The following is a 14723-nucleotide window of genomic DNA, read 5'->3' as shown; positions in this document are numbered from 1 at the left end:
AAATATTAAGCTTTTATGCAAATTTTTCAGGTGGTGAGTGGTCAATGATTTATATCCTTTATATAATTATGTGAGTCATTTATCACGATCACACAGGCCAGTAATTTTATCAAATCTATGGAAGAAAGTCTGGAACATTTGACGTTTTTTTTTTCCAAGGCTTTGACCTTTGGAAGGCTGATCTTTACTGCTGCAAAAGAAACAGCGAAATACCTGGGGTAGTTTATGCTGAGTGAGTGGTTCTATTGGAACGATGGCTGCAGGACTGCTGCGGTGACACCCACACTTACAGGTACCATGCCACTGGCAGAAGGGTGCAGTATACTCTGTGCCAGTTAGCATTTCTAGGAGGTGATTTTGTACCATCAAAATCAAGAGAAAAAAAATCGACTGTAATGTACTTACAGGACGTGTTTGTCCTTACGCTTGCATATTACTTTATACAGACATGTCTGGGAAAAATAAATGTGAATTTAAATATAAATGCAAAAAAAGGAAAAGGTATAGTACACAAGTGTCTTCCATTTTTATTTTGTCATGACATCAATTTTAAATTTACATATTATGGATATTGTTCTATTAAATCAGTGTATTATACAGTTATTTACGTTTAGAACATATCCAAAAAATAAAATACAATAAACCCAAATATAAACACCCACTTTCAGGAAGAAAATATATATTTATATATGTGTGTGTTACTGTGAGCGTGTGTGTGTGTGTGTGTGTGTGTGTGTGTGTGTGTGTGTGTGTGTGTGTGTGTGTGTGTGTGTGTGTGTGTGTGTGTGTGTGTGTGCGAACACTGCAACACAGAGCAAGAACAATACGAGGGAATTTTAGGTTTCATTTGTCAAGTGACAGTACGGCTACGGAAACAAAAGCATAAAAACGCTAAAACGTAATTCAGACGAGAGGAAAAAAACACTCAAGTGCAAATTTCTTTGGAGGCTGGAATAAAGATATATGAGGAAAAACATAAATCAGCAAGAAGGACACAACATAATGAAACAAAAAAACGAAATGACAATTAAAACTAAATTAAGGTGGAAATCGAGTTCAAGTAAGAAGTCCCAGGCAATGAAGGATCATGGATCGAGCTGCAGCAGATTACTTCTTCCTCTGGAACACGTTGGCCAACATGGCTCCCGAGGTGGTCAGTTGACCCATCTTGCTGAGGAATTTCGTCCTGGTGTCTTCACCTACGAGACTTGCTGCTATCGACGCTGAGCTGAGAGGGGGGAAAAAAAACAGAAGTTACAAACTGGGCTGGACAATTCGACTCCAGTCCTGAGGTGCATCCAGTGACCACCAGAGGTGCCTTGACAACTGTTGCTAGACAATCAGACCTTTTGGATTATGATGCAAATGCGATTAAAGATTAATTCCTTCACCCCCACAATCTAAGGAAATTAGAATGTTGGATTTGGGATGACCCTAGGGAAATGCTCGGGTTGATGATTTACACTACTATTGTTTTGCTGTTTTCAGGTTGAGGTCTAATGTTTAGTGCGGCTTGGTAATAAACGAATGATGCTTAAAGGCCAAGTTTTGTTCTGTTGTCAGTGACTTAATTGGAGACAATAAAAAGTAATTATTTGAAAAGGTGGCTTCCTCTTTCCCAGTGTTGCTGTCGGACTCTTCATTATTACTGCAATCCAAGTAAATCCTGGCCAATCCATTTACAAAATACCTAGACAAGCAGCTGTGTTTTTTTTTTTTTTTAAGTGAAGTGCATATTCCAGACATCCAAACAAATGATTCATATAAGCTTTGGAGCATATGAACAAGTATCAAAGGTTCATTCTTATGTGATTTACATCACAAGTACGGAAGTGAAACGGCTACTGACAAGATACAAGTACTTACACGGTAAAGGCGTTAAAGTTGGGTCTCTTGCTAATACCGAGGCCCGACCAGTGTTGACTTGTTTTACGTTTCGTTTTCTTTTCCCATACTTGGCTGCTTCCGAGCTCTTGCTGGAAGTAACGCCGGAGGGGCAGAGAGAGCTACACAGTGTCGCCACCAGACCATCTTTCAGAGAAGGGCGTCCACACAAACCCGGATGACTCAAAATCTAGTCACAAGTACGTCGAAAACATAATCTTTCCAGCATTCCCTGTTTAGGAATGTGGGCAGTATGACAGAGATATTCGGCACCTTAAGAAACGGTAAAGCTACGTGCTATTGAATTTCATTCTCAGAGTTCGTACAGTGGCCCGTGACTTTCATATACAAGGTTGTCACGGCGACGGGAACCGCGTCACTCGGTCCTGTCCGCATTGTTAGCGAGCCAGCCAGCCAGCCTGGGGTAAGGGCCGCGGCGTGACAGACAGTGCGGCGCTAAACTGACTGGAGTAGCAGCGGTTTGCAAATCTGACGAAAGGAACCAAGCGACACGGGGTGGGGAAACGGGAAGGGGGCGGAAATGAGGGAGGGAAACAAAAGACAGCCATTTCAGCATCAGCTGGGGGGTGGGATAAAAACAAAACAACTTTGAGTCAAGTTGCTAGGGACAGACGTCATGGTCTGGGTCGTTTTCTGGGGCCAGAGAAAATAAACTCAATCTATTACAAATGTACGTGTTATAATAAAGGCTCTTAATGAGCAGGATTATCACCTGACTTCCTTCTGTCCACAGGATGTTCATGTCGTCTGTTACGACCGGTTGCATCCTTTCCAAAAGCTGCCAAACCCAGAGGCAACCTCAGGGACCGGCGGATAATTTAAGGCTTGTGGCCTGACGAGGTTTGCCGTAAAAAATACCAAATTTGCGCCAGTGGCTCTTAGTCATACTCTGCACACGTCACGGGTTGTGGGGACCACAGGCAGGACAGCCCCAGCAAGTGAACTTTGGGTTTCAAAGTTAATGAATGTGCAACGGTTGTACAACGGAGCCGGTTGTTGACAGAGAACGCAAAAAAATATGTAAGGGAGGGCACTCACCCCTGTGGGTCCTGCACACTCTTGTTTTCCACCTTCTGCTCGCATTCTTTAATCATAGAGCTCAAAATAACCTGCGAGAAGAAATACACCAAAGATCAGGGGGTTTAAATAAAGTGGTTTGCCTGGAATCAGCCTCCTACTTATAGTTCCTCTTGGGATGGAGCACGTGCACGCTAGCTGGCCTCGACCAGCTGATCAGCAGCCTCTCAGTAGGCGTTAAAAAGGTAAAACAAACAAATAATAATAATAAAAAAAAAAACAATCACCGCTATGGAAATTAAAATGTTATGTGCAACAAGAACGACAGTGATATACCAGCGTAAGAAACATCGTAACTGTAATTTGATCAAAATTGCGTTATGACTCGAAATTGGGTCTCTTACGCTGTTTTGTCGTGTTACAAAATATATGAGACACTTCATAAATATACATTTAAAAATACACTATCACTCACCTACCTGCTACACATTTGGATGGACAGTTAAAATAGCTAGTTCATGAGATAAAATAAAAAGAACACTATAACGGTGGTGATTAAGAACTGCATTTAACAGATTACGCCTGTGCAGGAAGTCAGTTTTTAAGAGTATTTTCCGTAGAGTATGACAAAATGCACGCAAGCGGCCACCTGCAAAACAACCAACCTCGTGTTCGGGGGAGAGGTGCTCCATGTCGGTCCTCAGACACCTCAGGCCGGGGATGAAGTGGTGCACCATCAGTTCGTCTGAAATGACTGGAGGCAACAGCTAAAGGAAAAGCCGGCCTGGTTGATGCTACAGCGGTGCTTGGAAAACTGAACTAACGCTGACAAACTTGGGGAGGAAGGTTAGCGTTTCTTATCTGTGGCTAAGCACTCCTCCATTCCTTGGACAAACAAAAAAAAGCTTCCAAACTGCCTCTCTTGGCCTCACTTTCTTATTAGTACCAAAGTCCCGGAGGTGGACATTTCAGGTCCAGAAAGTAAAAATCTGGACCAAGATTTTGTTTCAAGCACCGAGTTGAGTATAAAGAGTCACAGTCACAGAATGGTTGGTTGAAACAAAATCTTGGTCTGGACTTTTACTTTCTGGACCTGAAATGTCCACCTCTGCAAAGCTCCATGAATATAAAGACCATTCCTTTTCACTGGGGAAGATAAACCATTTCAAATGTGGGCAGGGAATGCATGTTTGCACTGAAACTGTCTCTCGCTAATTTAAATCTGTTTAAAAATGGCATGTGGGGGGGGGGTATTGCTTCCTTGAAAAGTTTGAGGAATGGAACCATTCCCCCCCTTCCCCATGGTGGACCACACCAAAAGGCTGCCTGGCGTCAATGTACAGCCAACCCCCCCCACCGCAGCTCTGCGTTCTCTTCACACTCAGCTCTCCGAGCCTCTGTGACGTGAGACTTCCAGGAGGCCTCCCAAAAAAATTAAAGAAAATAAATTAAAAAGTCATCAGAACGCAAACCTCACCCAGCTGCGTGGGGAGCAGCAGACTGCCATCGCAGGAGGTCACCAGAGGGGCACCCAGGGCTCTGCTCTGCTGCGGGCGGCCCACACGGGCCTGGTGCTGGGAACTGTGACCAGAGGCAGACTTTTCCGGCCTGGGAACAGGCTCTCCCTCATTATAGGGGAGCCACACTTAGTGGTCAGCCGTACATTTTAGCGTCCGCCCTGCAACTTGGTGCACATAAATGCACAGCGTTTATTTTCTTTTTCCCCCCTTCCTGTCAGGGAATGTTCATCCAACGGTAAATGGCACTGACAATGGAGAAAGGGAAAAAAAAATGATGAAAAAGAAAATCCTGCAGTTTTTTCAGCCAAAACTCTCAAATTAAAAATGTGCGCAACTTTGATGATACATATATGGCTACAGGTGGTTTGGTGGTTTTAGTAGTACTGTGGCTCAAATTCTTCAAATTCCAGGAAGGTATACACTTTGACTAAAATAACCCAATGGTAAACAAATATCAACCTGTCCACAAAGTTCACTTGGATAAAGAAAATTTTCAAAAGAAGAAAAAAAAAGAAAGGAGAAAATATGTTCACTCAAAAACAAATAAAAGAGTCAATTTCTGTTGAGGCATGTAGTATACAAAAACAACTATTTTTTTTCTTAAGTGAAACAGAAGATAAAGGAAACTAACAAAAAACAGGACGTACTTGCTGTAATACTGTAAAATAGCTAGTCATAAAACAGATTATTTTAAATAGCATACATTTCACAATGCTATCTGGCTATTGGCCTGCTTGATTTGTCTTAGTACATGTACAATCCATACGTTACGCATTCCATCACTTTTCCTTTATACCACAGCGCTATTGGATTCTCAAATCTGATTGGTCAGAAGGGTGTTAATTAATTTTCTCCTATTTTAAACATGCTTGCAATGCAGTTGTTGAGCCGCCTCCCCAACCCTTGACCCTTGAAGGATACAACAACAGGACAGGGCACTGTAGGCCTCAAAGAGCTGGGTGGCGATGTCCAATCGCTTCGCCTCCACCGTTTGCATGTTGTTGACCAAAGCCAGCTTGTGCAAATGAGGAAGGACAACTGAGAAATAAAACAGAGGAGTGTCAGAGAGACTGGAGTGGCCACTATGCATGACTTCATAAATACAAGCAGCAGGTTCAAATCGCAAGAGCACAGCAACTCGCCAAAGCGAATGTGACGCCGCAATATTTCCGCAAGAAAATTCCCACCCCCTACACTTATCGTCTTATCAATCCACAGTCAAATTCTCTAGTATCTTCGATCACAAGTTCGGATCTAATCCCCTTAGATATCATCCCCTACTTCCAGGACTGGATTCAGGCCTAACGTTGTAATCTTAACCAAGAGACCCCGTCATGACTGACATTCAAACTGCATGATTCTAGGTGAAACTGCAGCTAAGGCACAAGATACGTGACCCTGAGGCTTATGCTTTGCAAAAGGAACTTTGCTAATAATCTGGCAATAGTTAATTACGCTGAATATTTGTTTTCACAGAGTGACTTTCCAAATCTCCGCTAACCCTGAGGGTTTAACAGAGTCTGTAGCAACAAAGAGATTGGAAATACTGAAGAAGTGAGAAACGTGAACAACATGGGCAGTTTTTGCTGGTAATTCAACTCAAAAGCATTAGTTATGAAAGACATACCCTGCCATAGAATAATAATGATAATAAGTAGATACTGTTGGAACGACAACAATGTATTTCCAGCTCCTTTATAGCTCCATTCTCCTCCCCCCTCCTCTACTTAATCCCTACTCCTACCACACCACCCACCAACCAACTTTGTGTCACTGGTCTCAGTGTAATCAGGTTCACTAGATCTGCGTGAGGCTGACCTTCTCTTTATGCTGCTTCAGTTTTGGAGCGATTTTTCTCAAAATTTGATAAACCTCAGATCTTCACCCATATAATGCGTCGAATAAAGATACATCAAATATTTTTTTAAGTTATCACATTAACGAGAAAGTGTCTGTGGCAGTGGTGGGCCAGTCCCAAAACCATATGTATTCTCCGTACTATCACTTACAAGGATTGTGGATGTGAAGGTGGAAAATGGTTAGATAAAAGCAATGTCTGAAAGCTCAAATTGGAACCCAATGAAAACCCTGGAGTAAAATACAAAGACGGAAGCTCTTACAGTCGTCCCTGAACCTCGGCTCCGCATTGGGTCCCACCCTGCCGAGTGTCCTGATGATCTCCATGTGCAAGGAATGCTGGTCTTGGTACTGGAGGTCTTCCAGAAAGGAAGCCAGCTGCATTTTGACTCTCTCAAGCAGCTATGGCAGGAAACACATGTAAACCCCTCCCCTTCACATACATAGAAATGGTTGGGCATGTAGAATCCGCTTCTCGCTGAATAGTAGGCTTGGGTGAATTAAACCCACCTCTCTTTGAGTTACTGTCTCCATAATTGTCCCAAATGCAGGAATGGTAGCTATCCTTACAGAGCTGAAATGAGAAAATCATATCATTTTCAACATTTCTAGAAACATACTGTAAATATGTTAAGACATTTTTCCCTTCATGCATAGCATTTACTGCAAGTTTCTCAAAGTAAGTAGCAGGCTAGGATGGATTACTTAAGGAATTAATGCCAGTAAACACCCCCAGGCGAAATGCTGAAGAAACAGGCTGTTGTTAAGATCCATGTCTGCGTTAACTCACAATTCGGGACCACTGCACAAGGCAATAAGGGCTGGTGCTACCCGCTTGTCAATTAAGGTCTCGCTCATGCCTCGAAGAATCAGCTGCAACCAGTCAAAATGCAAGAGAGATACGGGTAGGTAAACACAAAAAACGCTCCGGGGGCAAAATGGGGCAGAGGTGCTTTGCAAGGGGGAAGCAGCCGTTGGAGGACAGAGAGAGCGGAAAGCGGACCATGGCAGCCAGTCGTACCCCAGAAAGGGTGTCCAACACCTCCCCACGTGGCTATTCAAGCAAGACAGCTAGCAGAGACCTTACTCAGAAGGACTGCAACAAGACACGCATGTCGCACAGTTAGCGTGTTCAGCTGGGGGGTCACGGCAGTCTGTGGTACCCCGGGAGGGGTATCCAAGGTCTAACCACGTGGCTGCTTGAACAAGATGGCCTTCTTAGAAGGACCATGACAAGCACAGTTAGCGTGCTGAGTCGCTCACCTAGGCCTTGCAAAACGGCAGCACGTCTGCGGCGTTTTGCTCGGAAAAAAATAAAACGGCAAGCCACCGTTTTCGTGAGAGTGAAACATCACTGAAAATGACTTTATTTATAGTAATTTATGGAAATCTCACTCTGTAATGGAAACTGAAAAACCAAAAAGCCAATATTATGAGTATGACAATCCAACTGTGTAGCACTCAGTGCTCAGTTTCATTTGGATTAGTAGCTAATATTTATAAATGCCTCGATCATGGATGATGAGAGAAAAAGTCTCATATTCCCATGGGAGATAAACTTTGAATGCCTATTTTTGTTTTTAGACCCTTGTACGTAAGCAGAAGTCTGAATTTGGTAGGCCATCGTCATCCGATTAAGTTCTTCGTGTCTGTCCCAAGAAGCAAAGTGATATACTTCCTGTGACACTGAGGAAGGGGCAGGACTGGATGAGTTAGGAAGTCAACTTACATTTCAGGGTCGCTGGAGAGTGTGATAAGTGCAGGCACGACTCTCTGAGCTACTAGGGTTTCGTTCACCCCCTTCACCAACAGCTGATTGGCCAGAGCAGGGTGACATCACACGCGATGCGTGGAAACAGCAAGCACAGCGTCGTGACGAGGCGCAGAGAGAGGAGGACAAAACAAACAATGATAAACGAGAAGGAAAACACACAAACAAAACAAATACACCTGTACATGTAACAAGCGAAAGAGTGGCAAGCAGCACAAAAACAATAAAGCTAAGCAGATATCTACAACAAGAGAGAAGATGATACCTTTGACATCGCACAGTAGGGGGCAGACAGCGGGGTGGTGGGGGGGGTTATGGGTGGGGTGGACATCATGATCATAAATCATAGCAGTGGCACTTCACTAAACCAGCAGTTCACAACCCAGTTCAAAGGCCCCTACATCCAGTTCACGTTTTGTCCACAACCTTTAGACTTGAGCCAGACAATCAAGACACTGACAGGGAAAAGCCGGTGTGTAGGAGGTGAAACAGAGCAAAAACGTGGTCTGGATTCATTGGCCCGAGGATTGGAGAGAGAACCACTGCATTAAACATGCTTTGCGGTTAAATGCATGTTTGGCCAAGTACACCTTCTCGTCCATACTCGTCCTCCAGGTTTCATGTGTCACATTGACATTAGTACCTGACATCACGCCTCAGCACAGGGATAACGCCAGTGACACTTTAATTCTTACATGCATTTTCTTGAATACCGCATAATACATAAATGCATTCCCAGTGTCAACACTGGTTCTCCGATTCTACACACTCTGTTATCCGTCGTGCATTTCAGACGGACCGCCTTACCTCGAACATCCGAGCGGCAGTGCAGCGCACAAGCGCCGAGGTGTGGACCACGCCGTACCAGAGGACTGTCAGAAGCAGCTCGTGGAACGCCGGATTGGCACTGAAAACACAAGAGGCATCTCAGGATCTCCCACAAGAACTTCAAAAAGCCCGGTCAGCATCTCAGAGTACACTAAGTAAGCCCACAGCGCAAATGCGGTTTATAAACAAAGGATCTGCAATTCTGGTTCCGCACACAGTAGCGAAGATCTTGTTCCAGCATGCATACATCTATAGCACTTATTTATGACACTTCTGGTTTTTCTTGGATTCCACCCTCAGAGAAGTCTCTGATATCTCTGGAGCCTTACCCCAGCTCCACAAAAGATGCCTTCAAGCTCTCCAGAGTGGCATGTGACAATGACAAGGTGGTCATGACATCTTCCAAGAATCCAACCAGGAGCTTGCGGTCTTCTTCCTGTTGGAGGGAAAAAAAATCACACAGAATCAGATATTAAACAAATCTAAACCTGACTTGTATGTGAATTCAGAACCTCAATCGCCACCCTACTCACCTGATTGTAGCATGTCAGCACCCCTGTTGCATAGATTGGCACAGTGGCCTTTGTCAGAATCCCATTCCCGGCCGTCGTGTCTGCAAACAAACAAAGAGCACTGTGAGTCAAATCTCTTGTGCCAATTACAAACGTGGGTGTTCCGCGACATCTGTCAATCAAAGAGAAGCAGGGCAGCTTCTAACAATGGGAACAGCTTCAATGAACTGAACAGAAACTAATGCGAGACAATGGGTAAGGATCTACAAACTTCATTGCCTTGTCATTCCTACCATACAAACATCAGTTTTACTCCAATTATGGCTTTACAAGTAATTACAGCACGAGAACCATTTACCATGGTAACATGCACAATTTTTTCACAGCTTCTCCTTATTCTTTGAGACTAGACAAAGAATTTGGCTTCATTAGCACAATTACAAATAGGAGGGTTTACAATTCTGACTGCTGATATGTCCTGACGACTGTGACATTACATGAATAATTAAAGCGCTCTGCCCCCTGTACTGGCAGTTGTTTGAGTACCGTAGGACTCTGAGTGACAGGACACTCACCCACGTTCTCCTCGGAAAGACGAAGGATCTCCTGAAACTGTGGCTTGACCTGAGGCAAGGAAGAGCACAGAACAGCCATCTGAAGCCTTCTGTCCCCTTACGGAAGGATGACCTGACATTTTAGCCTGGCGGCTCCGATATACCTTGGTGTTGGTGAAAATCTTCCCGAATGTCCGACATAACCTCCAGAAGAACCTGGAAAACTCATGGACGGAGGTGCCCGATGTGATGTTTATCCGGCTGACGATATCAATGAGCTGGGGTAGCCTGGGGGGACACAGTGCTGGAGGTCAGACCCCCTCCTGTCATCTGAGACCATCTAGACACCAAGCTACAGCCCGGAGAACGTCTGATGGGGAACCGGGATGCTGGCCATGATGACGAGTCACATGTTCAACACATGACTCGAACATAGGGTGTGTCACTTTGTGATCCCCACAAACTAGTAATTATAACTAACTACCTGTAAACATATACCATCCATCTTTCCATCCATCCATCATTCCATCCATCTGTCCATCCAACCATCTTCAAATCTAAAGCATACATCTCTATATAAATCGCATTAATTGATTACATTTATCTATTTAGCAGGAACTTTTATCCAAAGCGGCATACAATTGGGGGTTAAAGGCCTTGCTGAAAGACCCGACACTGAAATCACCCTGCCGAACTTATGATTTGAACCAGCGACCTTCCAGGTCCTAACCAGCAGAGCCACGCCTCCCAAAAAAGAGGCAATCCTTGACTAGCTAACGGCACATGAGCCTGTCTGGGTTATATATAAATATTACTGTTTATCGTACAGAAAAATATCCAGAAAATGTAGGGGGTGCATCAATATGACACAAGTATCGGTTTAGTCTCTGATACAGTGCTGATGTACTCGTACTCATCCTTCTGACAATGCACTGATGCCTATAACTGATACCACATGAGTACATATCATCGATTTTATTAAATAGCAAAATAAACAGGACCATAAAATGTCTGCGGTGTGGAACTATTTTGAAATTACTGCAGAAAAACCAGTGCATAGCGTACTGCAAACTGCGCTCTCCTAAAATATCAAGAGAAGGTATGAAATAAGTTTATATAGCAAAAGAAATTTAATTAAGCATCTAAAAAGCAAACATGCAGAGGGTGGAAGCCCTGCAGGGAGACTCACATTTGGTTGACCACCCAGAGGAGGCTGTCCCAGCCCGTGGTGCCCTCGTGGCCCAGCTGGTGGTCGTAGAGCTGCAGGAGGACGGCCAGCTGCTCCCGGCTGCCGATGATGGTGGCCAGGTCCTGCAGTGGCGACGCTGGCCGCGGGAACCGAGTCACTGGAGGACAACCGCGAAAGTCGAACGAGGGGGAGGTGACCGGCCACAGAACTTCAGCTACCGAGAGTGTAGGCTACCTTCCAGAAACATCATCCAAAGCTGCAGATAACATCCAACTACAGACACCACGGTACAAAAATCCCTTTCAAATCCGTCCATAAACCGAGAGGCCTAATTACAGGCCCCCGCTCCGCAAACTCCCCAGGGGGGCCGCCTTGAGTCACGGGGCCAGATCAGACGCTGTGAACAATGAAGCGAGGAGGTTTCCCGTCAGACCCCAAAACGTCACGGCTAATGTTGCCGCCGGCCTGGGAAAAGACAAGGGGCTCCACTGACCCTCTATAGGAGGCGCTTCGCCCTGCAGTCGGGCTCGGTCCGCGAAGGGGGCGTTCTGGAGCACGGCAGCGAACAGGGCCGGGATGAGGGACTGCAGGGCCGACAGGAATATGTGGAGCCTGTGTTCGTCCAGCGTGTGCTCGCCATCCTGGGCCGAAAAACACACACACACACACGCGTGGCCGATGACATAGCTGCTCATATATACAGAAAACTAGGGCCAAACCACCAAGACACAAACAGGTTCAGATTTAATAAGCAAACATAAAAAAAAAAAACACAAGGAAATAGTTCTGGTATTTACCAGATCTTTGCCACAATGTTAACAAAATGAACAATGACTGTAGCAAAGACGCTTTTAATGGTTTTAATTTAGTTAAATTTTTTTAACCACAGAGTTCATTACTGTGTAACAAAGGTCTGTAATGAATAACAATGACAGGGGGCCGTCATAAGGGGGAATGGGGCATGACCCAATGAATGATGACCCGTAACCCATAGTTACGGGGGGTTATTTTCTGAAAAACATTTTTAAACTGATTCCAGAACAGATTTCAGCTAGCAGTCCCACTCCCTGCCTCTAGATTGGGAACAGACCCAAGGAGCATCCAGACCCCGTCGGAATTCTATTCTACTGCGGCAATGTTCCGGATCATTCTGCATTTGGCGGGACTCGCACCTTGAGCAGCTTTTCGATGCGGCTCAGCAGTGTGGGGATGAGCTGCGACTGCAGGGTCCCCAGCTCTGTGGCCCAGGCCGCGAAGGCCGGGATGAACACCTGGTGGGTGGCATTCACCACTCTCTCCGACGGGTCGCCCAGGGAGAGGAGCATGAGCTCCAAGCCCTGGCCATGCCGGAGGGGGGAGGCGGGGGAAGGGAGAGAGAGAGAGGGACAGAGAGATAGAGAGAGGGAGAGAGAGGAGAAGGGAGTGAGGGATAGAGAGAGGGAGAGAGAGAGAGAGAGAGAGAGAGGGAGCGAGAGAAGGAGGGAGTGAGGGATAGAGAGAGGGAGAGAGAGACAGAGAGAAGGAAGGAGTGAGGGATAGAGAGAGGGAGAGAGAGAGAGAGAGAGGGAAGGAAAGAGGGAGAGAGAGAGACGAGGGGGGTTTTTAGGACGTGGCGTTCAGGCCTTACAAGTATACATGACCCAGGCTCTCGCTTTAAAAACACAGCAATCATACCGCAGAAAGACAGTTTATCATGTATATTACATTTACGTTACATTAATCACACCTTTCTGAGAAAACAGGGTCAGACAGTCCCTAGAGAAAATGGGCACAACAGTGAAATCAGTCTGCTGACCTGGGGATTTGAACCAGTGACCTTCTGATCACAGACACAGTGTCCTAACCCGCAGAGCCACACTCTGCCCCATATTAGCACAGCTGGCACCTTCAGCCAGAGCCTGGACTTCTTCCCCGTGTAGCCTCAGGCGAGGGCAGTGGGCCTCACCTGGGAATACTTATCCGGGTCGTCGATGTAACCCATGATGATTCCCAGGCTCTTCACCACGGCCTCCCTCACCATGTCGGCCTTGTCCTCAGCCAGCATCTGCTGCAGCATGGACAGCACCAGGGAGCTGCGGATCTCCTTCTGGAAGAGCAGCAGGCGGGTTGAGGTCCTGCCCGTCCGAGAGCGGTCGGATGACCGGGTCACCCGACCAGAACTACTACCAGAACTACAAAAAAAAACCTTAGAGAAGCATCTCCCAGAGAATAGGGAGAGCGAGAGGGGGGTCAGTTACAGAGAGGGAGGATAAAGCCAGGCGGAGAGCGGAGAGTCCGGGGAAAAACGGCCAGTGGGCTGGGCTCCGGACCTGAGCGGTTCTTACGGGCAGATAGGGGGCCAGTGCTCCGCAGGACTCTGCCACCAGCAGCCTGCGCTCCGGGTACTTGTGGTTGATCTGTGGGGCGAAGGACAGACACAACAGTGCATTCTCCGCCCGGAAGAAACCACACGTCTGCATTCCTTCTTGTTTTTGGGAGGATGTCCCTGGTCATGTGATTGCTGCCATCAGAACAGTGTAGTGTTACATACGTTCTAGCTGAAAGAATTCGGCTTACTGCAAACTGCTATCAAGAAACCTATGCTACCGAAACACACGCTACTACACAAAAAACACACGCTACCGCACAGGAAACACACGCTACCGCACAGGAAACACACGCTACCGCACAGGAAACACACGCTACTACACAAAAAACACACGCTACTATACAAGAAACACACGCTACTACACAAAAAACACACGCTACTGCACAAAAAACACACGCTACTATACAAGAAACACACGCTACTACACAAAAAACACACGCTACTGCACAAAAAAAACACGCTACTGCAGAAAAAATACATGCTACTGCACGCACACACACACAACTACACAAAACACAGCTACTACACACAAAATTCATGCTACTACACAAGAAACACTTAAAAAAGTGAATGTCTCTCCATTATAATTCTATGAACATGTGACAATAATACATTTAAAAAAAATTATGATCACGTATAATCAGTGACATGGAATTACATTTTGTTCATATTAACAAAAGCAATACTCATCTATCTCTGATTTTGTTAAACTTTAAGCCACAAAAGGTCATTCAGTGTTGCTTTAAAAGTAAGTTTGGCTGGTATAGTGAAGCATTCTGCATTCTGTTTAACCTGTACAAATCAAACTCATTTCCACAAAAGTCTCTGCTTATCTTTAAAAGGTCTAGTGAGCATTAACATTACTCCACTGTCACGCGACTTGTGCATAAAACAATAACTGTCAACAAGTGGTGCTCATGCTACAACATTGCGCCCCCTGGCTGCAGGAGCAGCACTTAAGACTTACAGGAAATCTGTCCCCCTGGGTTCATTACCGTAAATATACTAAATTTGACTCACATTCAGATAAAACACAAAAATACTACTTAAGAGAATTCCTGGCTTTTATACTTATTTTCCTAGTGAAAATCCTCATGCCTCAAAAATAATTTTAGCAACTTGATTATAAAGATAACTTTTCCATTTACATATGGATAATATTCAAACTTGTATTGGAATACAACTGCTTTTTATTCTGTCTG

At 45.2% G+C, this 14723-nt stretch overlaps 1 protein-coding gene across 9 annotated transcripts in view; it reads right to left on the bottom strand.

The window, feature by feature from the left end:
• Positions 1 to 504: 504 nt before the first annotated feature.
• relch (RAB11 binding and LisH domain, coiled-coil and HEAT repeat containing) overlaps positions 505 to 14723 on the bottom strand; it is a 39222-nt gene continuing 25003 nt past the window's right edge. For 2 of the 9 annotated variants that reach the window (XM_072699888.1, XM_072699892.1), the window contains 17 exons: positions 13463 to 13549; positions 13099 to 13239; positions 12326 to 12490; positions 11647 to 11794; positions 11154 to 11310; positions 10129 to 10252; positions 9986 to 10034; positions 9432 to 9511; positions 9228 to 9334; positions 8878 to 8977; positions 8029 to 8111; positions 6810 to 6873; positions 6563 to 6701; positions 5364 to 5480; positions 3588 to 3676; positions 2944 to 3014; positions 505 to 1228 (listed from right to left, as the gene is read on the bottom strand). In XM_072699888.1, the coding sequence (XP_072555989.1) occupies positions 1108 to 1228; positions 2944 to 3014; positions 3588 to 3676; positions 5364 to 5480; positions 6563 to 6701; positions 6810 to 6873; positions 8029 to 8111; positions 8878 to 8977; positions 9228 to 9334; positions 9432 to 9511; positions 9986 to 10034; positions 10129 to 10252; positions 11154 to 11310; positions 11647 to 11794; positions 12326 to 12490; positions 13099 to 13239; positions 13463 to 13549 (1842 nt within the window). In that variant the 3' untranslated portion in view covers positions 505 to 1107. The other 7 variants (XM_072699890.1, XM_072699896.1, XM_072699889.1 and 4 more) reach the window with 6 other exon arrangements.

The sequence above is a fragment of the Paramormyrops kingsleyae genome, chromosome 15, assembly GCF_048594095.1.
Source record: "Paramormyrops kingsleyae isolate MSU_618 chromosome 15, PKINGS_0.4, whole genome shotgun sequence".
Classification (NCBI taxonomy): Eukaryota; Metazoa; Chordata; class Actinopteri; order Osteoglossiformes; family Mormyridae; genus Paramormyrops; species Paramormyrops kingsleyae.
Note: the sequence above shows the minus strand (reverse complement) of the source record. Positions and strands in the feature narration are given on the sequence as shown.